Consider the following 17,462-nt stretch of genomic DNA (forward strand, 5'->3'; position numbering starts at 1 on the left):
TCGAACTCCTAACCTCAAGTGGTCCACCTGCCTTGGCCTTCCAAAGTGCTGGGATTACAGGCATGAGCCACCACGTCTGGCCCTGTATTGCATTTTTGACAGCTACAAAAGCGACTGCAAATAGTATTGAAAGGTTTCTGGTTGATTCTAATGATTCATGGTGTTTATATTGACTTTTATGGTCTCCTGTGTTTCACAAGAAATATTCTTTGTGAAAATCTCTCCTCATCTTTTTATACTAGTGTACATCTAGGGTGAATGCTTAATGAAGCCATATTCTCATAGTATGATGGTATTCCAATTGTGCTCTACTCTGAATTTCTCTTTGTTTTACTGTCACACACTGTAATTGGTAAAATTTTGTAATAGACTTGTGAAATACTGAATTTAAAGAGACTTTAGAAATAATAAAGTAGAAAGTCTTTTTTTGGGATGGAGTCTTGCTGGAGTGCAGTGGTGCAATCTCAGCTCACTGCAACCTCTGCCTCCTGGGTTCAAGCGATTCTCCTGTCTCAGCCTCCCGAGTAGCTGGGATTAGAGGCATGCGCCACCACGCCTAGCTAATCTTTGTATTTTTAGTAGAGAAGGAGTTTCGCCATGTTGGCCAGACTGGTCTTGAACTCCTGACCTCAAGTGATCCACCCTCCTCAGCCTCCCGAAGTGCTGAAATTACAGGCGTGAAGCACTGTCCCCAGCCAAGGGAGTCTTTTATAGATTAGTTACAGAGTGATATGGTTTGGCCCTGTCCCCACCCACATCTCATCTTGAATTGTAGTAATCCCCATGTGCCAAGGGTGGGACCAGGTGGAGATAATTTTATCATAAGGGCAGTTTTTCTTACACGGTTCTCATGGTAGTAAGTCTCACTAGATCTGATGTTTTTATCAATGGGATTTCCCCTGCACAAGCTCTCTTGCCTGCCACCATGTAAGATGTCCCTTTGCTCTTCCTTCATCTTCTGCCATGGTTGTGAGGCGTCCCTGGTCATGTGGATCTGTGAGTCCATTAAACCTCTTTCCCTTATAAATTTCCCAGTCTCAGATATGTGTTTATTAGCAGCATGAGAACAGACCAATACACAGACATTTACCTGGGATTAACTGAACTGATTATTTTTTTCTTTATTTTACTGAAATGAGAAGTAGTAACATTTTAATAGAATTATAAAATGTTGAATTGAAATCAGTTTGCAGTGCATGTAAAATGTGATTAAGAGATCTGCCTAAACAAATCAGTAACTTTCTTTTCTTTTGGTACCAAAAGGTGATTTTTTTAAGATGTTTCAACCTGGGACAGTCATTGATTTCAGGTGACAAAATACCTTGTATTTTAGATGCATGCGTACTTGAATGTGATGAGTCCAGATTTCCCTGGAGGTAGTATGACTCCAGAATTTATTATAAAAAGTGTGATGCAGCCAGGCGCGGTGGCTCACGCCTGTAATCCCAGCACTTTAGGAGGCCGAGGCGGGCAGATCATGAGGTCAGGAGATTGAGACCATCCTGGCTAACATGGTGAAACCCCGTCTCTACTAAAAATGCAAAAAATTAGCCAGGCCTGGTGGTGGGCACCTGTAGTCCCAGCTACTCTGGAGGCTGAGGAAGAATGACAGAAAATAACATGAACCCGGGAGGCAGAGCTTGCAGTGAGCCGAGATCACGTCACTGACTCTGGTCTCAAAAAAAAAAAAAAAAAAAAAAAAAAGTGTGATGCTTTTCAGAGGGATAAGGATGCTATTAGTAATTATTTCAAAACAACAAGAACAACCGAGAACACTTCTGGATAATCTGGCAGTATGGTCACCCTTCTTCTTTTATTTTTTTATTTTTTGGAGACCAAATCTCGCTCTGTTGCCAGACTGGAGTCATGCGCAGTCTTGCTCACTCACCTCCCTCCTGGATTTCTATGATTCTCCTGCTCAGCTCTGGTATGGAGTGCACGTCCACACCAGCAATTTTTTTTTTTAGAGACGGGTCACCATGGCGAGATGGTCGATCTTGACCATGATTGCTCTGGCAAGGCTGGATACAGGACCACCCCCTGTCCCCTCTTAGAAGAGGAAATTGACATATAAAAGGAAATTACACTCTTATGATATCTAAGAATTCCAAAGAGGCATGAGGCAGCGTAGGGGCAAGGGGTGGATTCTGAGCAGTTGAGACACCTGGCAAATAAAAAGTCTCTAAAAAAAAAAAAGCAGGGTGGTGGCATGCACTGAGTCCAGATGGGGCGAGGCAGGAGGCTGAAGGATCTCCTCAGGCAGGGGGGAGGGGCAGTGAGCCGAGATTGCGCCACTGCATCCTGGGCAACAGAGCAAGACTCTTGTCTCAAAAAAAAAAAAAAAAAGTGTGAAAGAGAAATTAAGGTACAGTATAGATTAAGACATTTTATTATATTGTGTAGTAGGAGCTGTGTAAGAGAACAAACAATGAAGGGAGGCCAGGCACGGTGACTCATGCCTGTAATCCCAACACTTTGGGAGGATGAGGCGGGTGGATCACTTGAGGTCAGGAGTTCAGGACCAGCCTGGCCAACATGGTGAAAGCCTGTCTCTACTAAAAATATAAAAATTAGTCAGGCATGGTGGCAGGTGCCTGTCATCTCAGCTACTCAGGAGGCTGAGGCAGGAGAGTCGCTTAAACCCAGGAGGCGGAGGTTGCAGTGAGCCGAGATCATGCCACAGCATTCCAGGCTGGGCGACAGAGTGAGACTCTGTCTAAAAATAAAATAATTAAAAAAAAAAAAAAAGAAGAGAAAGAACTAAATCAAACGACATGCAGTCAGATTACTGCCTAATAGACTCTATATGCAGATTATTACTTGAACATGTTTTCTAGGGAAGTGAAAAATCAATAAAAGGAAAAGAGGAGTATAAGAAACATTGGTGAGCAAATAAAAAAAAAAAAACAAACCTTAGAGCTAAACCTAAAAACTATGACATTGATGTTTAAGGCAAATATCTATTAATTAGTTTTTAAATGTAGGAGTATAATGTTCAAATTAAATGAAGAGAAGTGAAAAATAGGCTAAGGATTTTGGTAATGGAAAAATGCTAGAAAATAAAACCCTGAATGAAGGACAGATAAAGTAATCAAGAAAACATCACAAATAGAGCACAGAAAATAAAATGCCAGCAATATTTTCAGCATGAGTAATCCCACTAAATGTAAATCAGTTAACATGTTTTATTAAAATGCAGATTATCATTTGGGATTGAAGTAAATGAAAAATAGCTATATGCTATTTACAAACACATCTTAAAATAACTTACAGGAAGTTTATAAATAATAGGCTGGATAAAGGCTGGAAATAACTAATAAATGATTACACAAAGATAGCAAAGGGGGCAATACCAGTATAAGATAAACCAGAATTAAAGACCAAAAGCATTAAGAGGGATAGAAAGGAGATATTTTGTATTTATTGAAGGTATAATCTGCCAAATATATGCAATTGTAATTCTTCATATACCTATTCTACAGAAATACACATAATCAAGCATAAAAGCATATTCAGCTGATTTTTTATTGTAAAATATATAAAACAAAATTTACCTTGTTAAGTATACAGTTCATTGGCATTAAGTACATTTATGTTGCTAGGCAATCATCACTGCCATTTATCTCCAGAACTTTTTCAAATCTTCCCAAACTGAAACTCTTTATTTTAGCCTAAAATAAAGCTCTTTAATTTATATATGTATAAATAATAACTCTTTAATTTAACATAGGTTAATAGCAACAGTTTTGAAACAATTTATTTTTCTTTTTTCTGCTGCCATTGTTCATCTTTGACTCTTGAGTTGTGCACCTCTTGTTCCTGTCACTGTTGGAGCAATGTTATGGATGGTCTAAGGATAGTTTCTCAGAATATGCGAATTAGGAAAGTTTGAAGATATCTCCCTCAAACCTTTGCCTATATTATTTACAAGCAAAGATGCTAATCAGTATTATTTACTCTGGCTTTGATGGAATTCACCGGGACATGTTGTGTGCATTTGAAATGCAATCGAAATGAAGTACTGAATTAGTGTCAGAAGAGCCAGAGCATTACATAAGTCATTAAAATTCACACTGAAACCAGCCTAGTAACATGGTAACCCCATCTCTACAAAAAAAAAAAAAAAAAAAACAGGCGGAGTAGCACACCCTATAGTCCCAGCTACTCCAGGGGCTAAGTTTGGAGGATCACTTGAGCCCAGCAAGTCAAGGCTGCAGTGAGCCGTGATTGTGCCAGTGCACTCCAGCCTGTGCAACACTGTGAGACCCTGTCTCCAAAGGAGAAAAAAAATCACACTGAAGTTAAGAGTGATTATAGAGTTAGGAATGAGGAAGAAATCCAACTCAAGTGCTGAATGTGCCAAGATAACAGTAGACAACCAATAGTAGATTTAGAAGGGTGACCTTCATACTTTTGGGCCACTACTTATGATGAGAAAAACATTTTCTCTGACAAGTACAAGCACATATAACAGATTACAGTTAATGAAATAGTATTTACCCTTTCTATGTGCTATGCACTCTTTCTACTGTGCATCATTTTTGAATCTTTGTTCTCAATGCATTGAATTGGTTTAATAACCCAAGAATGGATTGCAGTCTGTAGTTTGACTAACACTGATTACCAGGACTGTTTAACTGAATGTAATGAGCCTCAAAAGTGGAAGATCTTTTATATTAGGGTGGAGAAGTTACTTGTAAGTAGCAGAAACCAGAACAATGCCAACACCTTCTGTACTTGCCTTCCCTGAAAAGCTTCATTAGAGTAATATTCTCAGGGCCTAGCATGGTGGCACACACCTGTAATCCTAGCACTTTGGCAGGCCAAGGCAGGCAGATCTCTTAAGGTGAGGAGTTGAAGGCCAGCCTGGCCAACATGGTGAAACCCCATCTCTACTAAAAATACAAAAGTTAGCCAGGCATGGTGGCGTGGGCCTGTAATCCCAGCTACTCGGGAGGCTGAGGCAGGAGAATCACTTGAACGCAGGAGGTGGAGGTTGCAGTGAGCTGAGGTCACACCACTGCCCTCCAGCTTGGGCGACAGAGCAAGACTCCATCTCAAAAAAAAAAAAAAAAGGATAATATTCTCCAAGGCTTAATGACTGGCAAGTGGTAGAGAGTTTGGTGTGAAGTGTTTGATGAAGACCTTAGCTATGTTTGTTTACTGTGGGAACATGGGCTCCAAAGAAAATTGTCAGGAGAATAATGACCAACAGAAAATGGGGGTGGCGTAAGGAATGAAATGAGTCCAGTGGAAATGAGAGTAGAATAGTGGAGAGATGGAGTAATTTATATTTTTTACTTTGACTAAGATGACAGAGATGTGAAGTAAGTACAGCTGGTCCAAGAGTTTCTAATGGAATTCTGAGGGAAAATGATTAATTTCCTTTAAAAAATAAAAATAAAGATAGTTGAAGAGACCACAAGGAGTAGTGAAAAGTGACCTAGATCCAGCATATAACTTCAGAAAATTTTCTAAATAGCTATACTCTGTTTCCTCATCTGTAAATGATGTCATTAGACTAGGAGATCCTTACTTTTACTACTGTAAATGGTAAAAAGTTGATTCAACATACTGCATCCACACTATTAACAGTGGAATGTGAATATATATATTCTCTAGGTGGTTTTTAGAATCATGGAGACCAAGCCATTTTAATTATGAAGAAAATGATTTCTTAACTCAAATTAGTAGTAGTAGTTTCTTTATTAAATATTCTTTGGTCACACTTGATTTTTTCTTTTTAGTTACATGAACATGCAGCCTACTTGGTAGACAGTTTATGGGAGAGCTCTCAAGAACTGTTGAAAGACTGGGAATGTATGACAGAGTTGCTGTTAGAAGAACCTGTTCAAGGAGAGGAAGGTATAGTATTTTGACAAGTTAATTTACATGATTTTGTATTTCCATTGATAGCAATACAGTTGTATATAGATCGCTTCTTAAAAATGAGCATATATAAGCATGCTGTGTCTTTTTGCCAAGAGAACAATTTGTTTTCTATAACAAGTAAGGATGTCTCAATCGTTTCTAACATCTTTCCATATAAACACTGCCACCATGCCACATAAGTTTTTAAAAATCCGTATGTGTCATGTAATAGTCAAAAAAGTTTTTCTTTACTTTTTCCTTTTTAAATTTAAGTGACAGGGTCTTGCTCTGTCACTCAGGCTGGAGTGCAGTGGCCCAGTCATACCTCACTGCAGCCTTGAACTACTGGGCTCAAGGGATCCTCCCACCTCAGACTGTGGGCACATGCCACCACACTCAGCTAATTTTTAAATTTTTTGTGGAGACAGGGATCTTACTGTGGTCCCCAGACTGCCTCAAGTAATCTTCCTGCCTCAGCCTTCCAAAGTGCTAGGATAACAGGCATGAGCCACTGCACCTGGCCAAAAGGTTTTCTTGATGCTGATTTGAGATACAAATACTGATGTAACTTAATGTTTTTTTTTTTTAAGTACATCCAGAATTTTTTTTGCTTGATTTATATGTGAACTTTTAAAAAACCTTTTATGCATAATGATTTAATTAGACCACAGCCATCCCCTCTTTTGTTGTATTTTCTTTAAGATGAAAATCAGGAAATCAGAGATAAAGTCATTTACCTAGCTATTGAAGAAATAGAGGGACATAAAAGCCACGTGATAATTTTTGAAGTATGAATCTTTTTATATGCTACGTAATAATACGCACAGCAAAGTGAACATGTATACCTAATAAAGAGGTTGTGTTCTAAAAGCTTATATGCATATTCGCTCGTTAAAACTAGAAGTGCTTTTTCCTGTGTATGATTATGTTTTCAAACTAGCCCACAATAGTACTTTAAAGAACTGGTAACTCATTTAATTCATACAACAGCTTTGGAAGGTGAGTGATGCCTTGATGTAAGTGAGGCTCACAGTAGATTGAACATGGTCTTCAGAATCAAAAGAAAATTTGTGTGTGTGTGTGTGTGTGATTGAGTCTTGCTCTGTCGCCCACACTGGAGTGCAGTGGCGCATTCTCGGCTCACTGCAACCTCTGCCTCCCGGATTCATGTGATCCTTCTGCCTCAGGCTCCTTAGTAGCTGGGACTGCAGGCACATGCCATCACACCCGGCTAATTTTTGTACTTTTATTAGAGACAGGATTTCATCATGTTGACCAGGCTGGTCTTGAACTCCTGACCTCAGGTGATCCTCCCGCCTTGGCCTACCACAGTGCTTGAATTACAGGCGTGAGCCACCGCATCTGGCCAGAATCTAAAGAAATATTAATTCAGGGGGGGTGGAGCCAAGATGGCCAAATAGGAACAGCTCCGATCTACAGCTCCCAGCCTGAGCGACACAGAAGACGGGTGATTTCTGCATTTCTGTTTGAGGTACCGGTTTCATCTCACTAGGGAGTGCCAAACACTGGGTGCAGGACAGTCGGTGAAGCGCACTGTGCACGAGCCGAAGCAGGGCGAGGCATTGCCTCACTCAGGAAGCGCAAGGGGTCAGGGAGTTCCCTTTCCTAGTCAAAGAAAGGGGTAACAGACGGCACCTGGAAAATCAGGTCAGTCCCACCCTAATACTGCGCTTTTCCATCGAGCCTGGAAAATGGCACACTAGGAGATTGTGTCCCGCACCTGGCTCGGAGGGTCCTATGCCCACGGAGTCTCCCTGATTGCTAGCACAGCAGTCTGAGATCAAACTGCAAGGCGGCAGCGAGGCTGGGAGAGGGGCACCCGCCATTGCCCAGGCTTGCTTAGGTAAACAAAGCAGCCAGGAAGCTCGAACTGGGTGGAGCCCACCACAGCTCAAGGAGGCCTGCCTGCCTCTGTAGGCTCCACCTCTGGGGGCAGGGAACAGACAAACAAAAATTCAGCAGGAACCTCTGCAGACTTCTGTGTCCCCGTCTGACTGACAGCTTTGAAGAGAGTAGTGGTTCTCCCAGCACGCAGCTGGAGATCTGAGAACGGACAGACTGCCTCCTAAAGTGGGTCCCTCACCCCCGAGCAGCCTAACTGGGAGGCACCCCCCCACTAGGGACAGACTGACACCTCACTCGGCCGGGTACTCCTCTGAGACAAAACTTCCAGAGGAACTATCAGACAGCTGAATTTGTGGTCTCACGAAAATCCGCTGTTCTGCAGCCACTGCTGCTGACACCCAGCCAGACAGGGTCTGGAGTGGACCTCTAGTAAACTCCAACAGACCTGCAGCTGAGGGTCCTGTCTGGTAGAAGGAAAACTAACAAACAGAAAGGACATCCACACCAAAAACCCATCTGTACATCACCATCATCAAAGACAAAAAGTAGATAAAACCACAAACATGGGGAAAAAACGGAGCAGAAAAACTGGAAACTCTAAAAAGCAGAGCACCTCTCCTCCTCCAAAGGAACGCAGTTCCTCACCAGCAACGGAACAAAGCTGGATGGAGAATGACTTTGACAAGTTGAGAGAAGAAGGCTTCAGACGATCAAACTACTCTGAGCTATGGGAGGAAATTCAAAACAATAGCAAAGAAGTTAAAAACTTTGAAAAAAAATTAGACAAATGGATAACTAGAATAACCAATGCAGACAAGGGCTTAAAGGAGCTGATGGAGCTGAAAGCCAAGTTTTGAGAATTACGCGAAGATTGCAGAAGTTTCGGTAGCAGATGCGATCAGCTGGAAGAAAGGGTATCGCTGATGGAAGATGAAATGAATGAAATGAAGCGAGAAGGGAAGTTTAGAGAAAAAAGAATAAAACGAAATGAACAAAGCCTTCAAGAAATTTGGGACTATGTGAAAAGACCAAACCTACGTCTGATTGGTGTACCTGAAAATGACGGGGAGAATGGAACCAAGTTGGAAAACACTCTGCAAGATATTATTCAGGAGAACTTCCCCAATCTAGCAAGGCAGGCCAACATTCAGATTCAGGAAATACAGAGAACACCACAAAGACACTCCTCGAGAAGAGCAACTCCAAGACACATAATTGTCAGATTCACCAAAGTTGAAATGAAGGAAAAAATGTTAAGGGCAGCCAGAGAGAAAGGTCGGGTTACCCACAAGGGGAAGCCCATCAGACTAACAGCTGATCTCTCAGCAGAAGCTCTACAAGCCAGAAGAGATTGGGGGCCGATATTCAACATTCTTAAAGAAAAGAATTTTCAACCCAGAATTTCATATCCAGCCAAACTAAGCTTCATAAGTGAAGGAGAAATAAAATACTTTACAGACAAGCAAATGCTGAGTGATTTTGTCACCACCAGGCCTGCCCTAAAAGAGCTCCTGAAGGAAGCACTAAACATGGAAAGGAACAACCGGTACCAGCTACTGCAAAAACATGCCAAATTGTAAAGACCATCGAGGCTAGGAAGAAACTGCATCAACTAACGAGCAAAATAACCAACTAACATCATAATGACAGGATCAGATTCACACATAACAATATTAACGTTAAATGTAAATGTGCTAAATTCTCCAATTAAAAGACACAGACTGGCAAACTGGATAAGGAGTCAGGACCCATCAGTGTGCTGTATTCAGGAAACCCATCTCACATGCAGAGACACACATAGACTCAGAATAAAGGGATGGAGGAAGATCTATCAAGCAAGTGGAAAACAAAAAAAGGCAGGGGATCAAGCCTGTAATCCCAGCACTTTGGGAGGCCGAGGCGGGCGGATCACGAGGTCAGGAGATCGAGACCATCCTGGCTAACACGGTGAAACCCCGTCTCTACTAAAAATACAAAAAAATTAGCCAGGCGTGGTCGCGGGCGCCTGTAATCCCAGCTACTCGGGAGGCTGAGGCAGGAGAATGGCGTGAACCCGGGAGGTGGAGCTTGCAGTGAGCCGAGATCGTGCCAGTGCGCTGCAGCCTGCAGCCTGGGGAACAGAGAAAGACTCCGTCTCAAAAAAAAAAGGGCAGGGGTTGCAATCTTAGTCTCTGATAAAATAGACTTTAAACCAACAAAGATCAAAAGAGACAAAGAAGGCCATTACATAATGGTAAAGGGATCAATTCAACAAGAAGAGCTAACTATCCTAAATATATATGTACCCAATAGAGGAGCACCCAGATTCATAAAGCAAGTCCTGAGTGACTTACAAAGGGACTTAAACTCCCACACAATAATAATGGGAGATTTTAACACCCCACTGTCAACATTAGACAGATCAACGAGACAGAAAGTTAACAAGGATATCCAGGAATTGAACTCAGCTCTACACAAAGTGGACCTAATAGACATCTACAGAACTCTCCACCCCAAATCAACAGAATATACATTTTTTTCAGCACCACACCACACCTATTCCAAAATTGACCACATAGTTGGAAGTAAAGCTCTCCTCAGCAAATGTAAAAGAACAGAAATTATAACAAACTGTCTCTCAGACCACAGTGCAATCAAACTAGAACTCAGGATTAAAAAACTCACTCAAAACCGCTTAACTACATGGAAACTGAACAACCTGCTCCTGAATGACCACAGGGTACATAATGAAATGAAGGCAGAAATAAAGACGTTCTTTGAAACCAACGAGAACAAAGACACAACATACCAGAATCTCTGGGACACATTCAAAGCAGTGTGTAGAGGGAAATTTATAGCACTAAATGCCCACAAGAGAAAGGAGGAAAGATCCAAAATTGACACCCTAACATCACAATTAAAAGAACTAGAAAAGCAAGAGCAAACACATTCAAAAGCTAGCAGAAGGCTAGAAATAACTAAAATCAGAGCAGAACTGAAGGAAATAGAGACACAAAAAACCCTTCAAAAAATTAATGAATCCAGGAGCTGGTTTTTTGAAAAGATCAACAAAATTGATAGACCGCTGGCAAGACTAATAAAGAAGAAAAGACAGAAGAATCAAATAGATGCAATAAGAAATGAAAAAGGGGATATCACCACTGATCCCACAGAAATACAATCTACCATCAGAGAATATTACAAACACCTCTATGCAAATAAACTAGAAAATCTAGAAGAAATGGATAAATTCCTCGACAAATACACCCTCCCAAGACTAAACCAGGAAGAAGTTGAATCTCTGAATAGACCAATAACAGGTTCTGAAATTGTGGCAATAATCAATAGCTTACCAACCAAAAAGAGTCCAGGACCTGATGGATTCACAGCCGAATTCTACCAGAAGTACAAGGAGGAACTGGCACCATTCCTTCTGAAACTATTCCAATCAACAGAAAAAGAGGGAATCCTCCCTAACACATTTTATGAAGCCAGCATCGTCCTGATACCAAAGCCTGGCAGAGACATAACCAAAAAAGAGAATTTCAGACCAATATCCTTGATGAACATGGATGCAAAAATCCTCAGTAAAATACTGGCAAACCAAATCCAGCAGCACACCAAAAAGCTTATCCACCATGATCAAGTGGGCTTCATCCCTGGGATGCAAGGCTGGTTCAACATACGCAAATTAATAAATGTAATCCAGCATATAAACAGAACCAAAGACAAAAACCACATGATTATCTCAATAGATGCAGAAAAGGCCTTTGACAAAATTCAACAACCCTTCATGCTAAAAACTCTCAATAAATTAGGTATTGATGGGACGTATCTCAAAAGAATAAGAGCTATCTATGACAAACCCACAGCCAATATCATACTGAATGGGTAAAACCTGGAAGCATTCCCTTTGAAAACTGGAACAAGACAGGGATGCCCTGTCTCACCACTCCTATTCAACATAGTGCTGGAAGTTCTGGCCAGAGCAATCAGGCAGGAGAAGGAAATAAAGGGTATTCAATTAGGAAAAGAGGAAGTCAAATTGTCCCTGTTTGCAGATGACATGATTGTATATCTAGAAAACCCCATCATCTCAGCCCATAATCTCCTTAAGCTGATTAGCAACTTCAGCAAAGTCTCAGGATACAAAATCAATGTACAAAAATCACAAGCATTCTTGTACACCAATGGCAGACAAACAGAGAGCCAAATCATGAGTGAACTCCCATTCACAATCGCTTCAAAGAGAATCAAATACCTAGGAATCCAACTTACAAGGGATGTGAAGGACCTCTTCAAGGAGAACTACAAACCACTGCTCAATGAAATAAAAGAGGATACAAACAAATGGAAGAACATTCCGTGCTCATGGTTTGGAAGAATCAATATCGTGAAAATGGCCATACTTCCCAAGGTAATTTATAGATTCAATGCCATCCCCATCAATGTACCAATGACTTTCTTCACAGAATTGGAAAAAGTACTTTAAAGTTCATATGGAACCAAAAAAGAGCCCACTTCGCCAAGTCAATCCTAAGCCAAAAGAACAAAGCTGGAGGCATCATGCTACCTGACTTCAAGCTATACTACAAGGCTACAGTAACCAAAACAGCATGGTACTGGTACCACAACAGAGACATAGATCAATGGAACAGAACAGAGCCCTCAGAAATGATGCCGCATATCTACAACTATCTGATCTTTGACAAACCTGACAAAAACAAGAAATGGGGAAAGGACTCCCTATTTAATAAATGGTGCTGGGAAAACTGGCTAGCCATATGTAGAAAGCTGAAACTGGATCCCTTCCTTACACCTTATACAAAAATTAATTCAAGATGGATTAAAGACTTACATGTTAGACCTAAAACCATTAAAATCCTACAAGAAAACCTAGGCAATACCATTGAGGACATAGGCGTGGGCAAGGACTTCATGTCTAAAACACCAAAAGCAATGGCAACAAAAGCCAAAATTGACAAATGGGATCTAATCAAACTAAAGAGCTTCTGCACAGCAAAAGAAACTACCATCAGAGTGAACAGGCAACCTACAGAATGGGAGAAAATTTTTGCAACCTACTCATCCGACAAAGGGCTAATATCCAGAATCTACAATGAACTCAAACAAATTTACAAGAAAAAAACAACCCCATCAAAAAGTGGGCAAAGGACATCAACAGCCACTTCTCAAAAGAAGACATTTATGCAGCCAAAAAACACATGAAAAAATGCTTATCATCACTGGCCATCAGAGAAATGCAAATCAAAACCACAGTGAGATATACCATTTCACACCAGTTAGAATGGCCATCATTAGAAAGTCAGGAAACAACAGGTGCTGGAGAGGATGTGGAGAAATAGGAACACTTTTACACTGTTGGTGGGACTGTAAACTAGTTCAACCATTGTGGAAGTCAGTGTGGCGATTCCTCAAGGATCTAGAACTAGAAATACCATTTGACCCAGCCATCCCATTACTGGGTGTATACCCAAAGGACTATAAATCATGCTGCTATAAAGACACATGCACACTTATGTTTATTGCGGCACTATTCACAATAGCAAAGAGTTGGAACCAACCCACATGTCCAACAACGATTGACTGGATTAAGAAAATGTGGCACATATACACCATGGAATACTATGCAGCCATAAAAAATGATGAGTTCATGTCCTTTGTAGGGACATGGATGAAACTGGAAAACATCATTCTCAGTAAACTTATCGCAAGGACAAAAAACCAAACACCGCATGTTCTCGCTCATAGGTGGGAATTGAACAGTGAGAACTCATGGACACAGGAAGGGGAACATCACACTCTGGGGACTATTGTGGGTTGGTGGGAGGGGGGAGGGACAGCATTAGGAGATATACCTAATGCTAAATGACGAGTTAATGGGTGCAGCAAAACAACATGGCACATGGATACATATGTAACAAACCTGCACATTGTGCACATGTACCCTAAAACCTAAAGTATAATAATAAGAAAAAAGAAATATTAATTCAGATTTTTAATTCTCCCTCTTTTTACTTATGTCCTCAGATTTTCTGATCCTTAGTTTGCCTTTTTCTGTAACAGAGATTATTTCCTTGTGTACCTTACATAGCTGTGAAGACTAAGCAAGATAATGTTCTATTGAGTCCTTTTTCTGCTTCCTCTACCCTCCTGTGTGGTTTATCCTTTTGGGATATTACAAGAGCATAATGAGCCATCCCCCTCAGTAAACAACCCATACAGATTACCAGGAGAGTGAGCATCCCCCAGTGTTCCTTTCAAGCAGTGATACTAATTTGTATTATCTATTCTGGCTTTGACATAATTCAGTGAGGCAAACAAGTTTGTATTAAATCCAGATACACACTGGTAAACTGGCCCAAAATGCCTCTTCTAAACTAAAAACATTTTTCTTATTTATTATGTGTGACACAAATTCTTCCCAAACTTTTCTCAGACCTTTCAAGGAAGAGCTTATTATGCTATATTTGCCTCTAGCTGTAATTATTATTTATTTTATTTGCCCATGGTCTTTCACTCCATGATGTCCTTAGTAAGAAAGTGGCCCTAGACCAGGTGTGGTGGCTCACGCCTGTAATCCCAGCACTTTGGGAGGCTGAGGTAGGTGGATCACCTGAGGTCAGGAGTTCGAGCCCAGCCTGGCCAACTTGGTGAAACCCCGTCTCTACTAAAAATACAAAAATTAGCCAGGTTTGGTGGCGGGCACTTGTAATTCCATCTACTCGGGAGGCTGAGGCAGGAGGATCACTTAAACCCTGGAGGCAGAGATTGCAGTGAGCTGAGATCTCGCCGCTTCACTCCACCCTGGGCAACAGAGTGAGACTTCATCTCAAAAAAAAAAAAACAAAGAAAGATGGTCCTGTTGTTAAGTTGACAGGGCCCTCTGCTCACTAGGTGAAACTGTCCACTGTATTTTGAATTCTCTTCACTGTTGTGATCACAGGAATATGAACATATGCTCTATTGTGATGTGATTCTCGGCTCGCTGCAACCTCTGCCTTCCCAGCTTAAGCAATCCTCCGACCTCAGCCTCCCAAGTAGTTGGGACTACAGGCGTGCACCACCATGCCTAATTTTTTTTGGTATTTTCAGTAAAAATGGGGTTTCACCATGTTGCCTGAGCTGGTCTCAAACTCCTGGGCTCAAGCAGTCCTCCCACCTCAGCCTCCCAAAGTGCCGAGATTACAGGCGTGAGCCACCACTCTCCAGCTTACACATTCTGTTTCTAACTAACATTAATATTTTCCCTGTTAAAAATCAATTTCCCTCTAATGTCTACTGCCTTATCAACGCTTGAGTAAAGGGCCTCACATTAGTATTCAATGGTAGGTTCCATTCATTTTCCTTACCTTGTTTGTAGCTATAAAATTGCCAGAGTAAGAACTTCTCCTTCCTATTTCAACTCATTTTCTGTATATCACCGCATGTTCCATAAGGTTATTTCCAAGGAGAAGGGAGGCAAAGAATATAAATTAAGGGCCGGGCACGGTGGCTCATGCCTGTAATCCCAGCACTTTGGGAGGCCGAGATTGGCAGATCATGAGGTCAGGAGATCGAGACCATCCTGGCTAACATGGTGAAACCCCATTTCTACTAAAACTACAAAAAATTAGCCGGGCCTGGTGGCAGGTGCCTGTAGTCCCAGCTACTCTGGAGGCTGAGGCAGGAGAATGGTGTGAACCCGGGAGGCGGAGCTTGCAGTAAGCCAAGATTGCGCCACTGCCCTTCAGCCTGGGCAACAGTGTGAGACTCCATCTCAAAAAAAAGAAAAAAATAAATATATAAATTAAGAAGAGACAAGATGGTCTGCTTTGGTATTGTTAACTTTCTCTCATGTTAATAAGATGTGTAACTCAGTAAATAATAATTACTAAGTCTTTCAGTCATGAAGGTGGTCTAGGTGCATTTTACTTGTTAAAATATATACTATTAGGTGTTTTATTGTGGTTTAAATTCTGTTTACGTTGGATTTTTTTAACTTCCGGTCAAAAGGTTGGTTTGGCTTGGCTTGGGTTTGGTTGGTTGGTTTTAGCCAGAAAAGTAACTTACCAGATGGGAACATTTTTGAAAGTCAACCACAGTTTTACTGATTGAATCTAGGTAGGCAGAGTCTGAGAAATTAGGCATAACAGTTGCAGAACTGTATGTACGTAATGACTTGATTTTTTTAATACATTTTATCTCTATGCATGTTGTACCGCATGCAAACCACATATAAGCTCTGGCATGGAGTGGCATCTAAATTAATTTTCTGTGCTAGTATTTTGCTGTATTTTATGATAAAATGCTACCAGTAACTTTTTTTTAAAGTAATTTTTTAGATAGGTGGAATGTGGTAGAATTCCAGTGGAGAAGGCTGTGGTTAGCAGTTGGAGATGTAGGACTAAATTTTGGGAAAGCAGACACACTGTGACAGAGTACCAACATCAGTTTAAATCACAGTGGCCTCAAGATTGTCTTACAGTTTTTTTATGGGTGTGTGTGTGTGTGTGTCGGGGGGTGTTTTACAGCAAAATCAAGTTGCTGAATAAATTTTTAGTACAATGTGAGGATCTGGTTCTTGTCAACAGCTCTGCCACCAGGTAACAAGACCATAACCAAATCATGTAACTTCTGGATATCAGCTTCTTAAACTGTAAAATGAGAAACTTTATTTTATTTTATTTTATTTTTTGAGTGTGGGTCTTGCTCTGTTGCCCAGGCTGTAATGCAGTGGCGGATCTCGGCTCACTGCAACCTCCAACCTCCCAGGTTCAAGCGATTCTCGTGCGTCAGCCTCTGTAGTAGCTGGGATTACAGGCGCTCACCACCACACCTGGCTAATTTTTGTATTTTTAGTAGAGATGGGTTTCACCATGTTGGCCAGGCTGGTCTCGAACTACTGACCTCAAGTGATCCGCCTTCCTTGGCCTCCCAAAGTGCTGGGATTACAGGCCTGAGCCACCACACCTGGCTGAGAAACTTTAACTAGATAATCTTCTTTGGTCATTTCTAGTGCTAACGTTCTGTAATCCAGTTGATGAATGAAGTAGCTGTAAACAATAAAGATTCTTAAAAGCAGGAATTATTAATTCATCAATAATTTAAAAATTTTTATTGACTATATGATAAATATTATGCTAAGTGCTGAGCGTATAGTGTTATACTAGATGAGCTCACTGCCAATATGGAGCTTACATTCTCCTGAAGAAGGCAGACCAAAATTGAGTAAATATTCAAATTAATTTCAAGAGTTAATAAGTAGCTTTGGTGGATAATTATAGGGGATCTGTCTTTAGATTGAATCCTGATGGAAGACCTTCCTGAGCAGGCCACTTGTGAGCCAAGAAACTAAATGATAAGGCGGCCAGGCACGGTGGCTCATGCCGTTAATCCTAGCACTTTGGGGAGCCAAGGCGGGCGGATCACTTGTGGTTAGGAGTTCAAGACCAGCCTGGCCAGCATGGTGAAACCCCGCTTCTACTAAAAATCCAAAAAATTAGCCGAGTGTGGTGGCATGTGCCTTGTCATCCCAGCTACTCGGGAGACTGAGGCAGGAGAATCACAGGAACCTGGCAGGCAAGATCATGTCACTGCATTCCAGTCTGGGCAACAGAGTGAGACTCCATCTCAAAAAAAAAAAAAGAAACTAAACGATAAGGGGCCAGATATGGAAATTGTCATAAAAGAGCTATCTAGATAGAGGAAATAACAATTTCAAAGTATCTGAAACATGAATGATG

General features: G+C 41.1%; 1 protein-coding gene across 3 annotated transcripts in view; it reads left to right on the plus strand.

The window, feature by feature from the left end:
- Nucleotides 1-17,462, plus strand: part of STAG1 (stromal antigen 1) — a 417,686-nt gene that overhangs the window by 295,008 nt on the left and 105,216 nt on the right. For all 3 annotated transcript variants that reach the window (XM_003265265.4, XM_030816776.1, XM_030816778.1), the window contains one exon: nucleotides 5,748-5,865. In XM_003265265.4, the coding sequence (XP_003265313.1) occupies nucleotides 5,748-5,865 (118 nt within the window). The remainder of the gene's footprint in view (nucleotides 1-5,747; nucleotides 5,866-17,462) is intronic.

This window comes from Nomascus leucogenys, chromosome 8 (genome assembly GCF_006542625.1).
Source record: "Nomascus leucogenys isolate Asia chromosome 8, Asia_NLE_v1, whole genome shotgun sequence".
Classification (NCBI taxonomy): Eukaryota; Metazoa; Chordata; class Mammalia; order Primates; family Hylobatidae; genus Nomascus; species Nomascus leucogenys.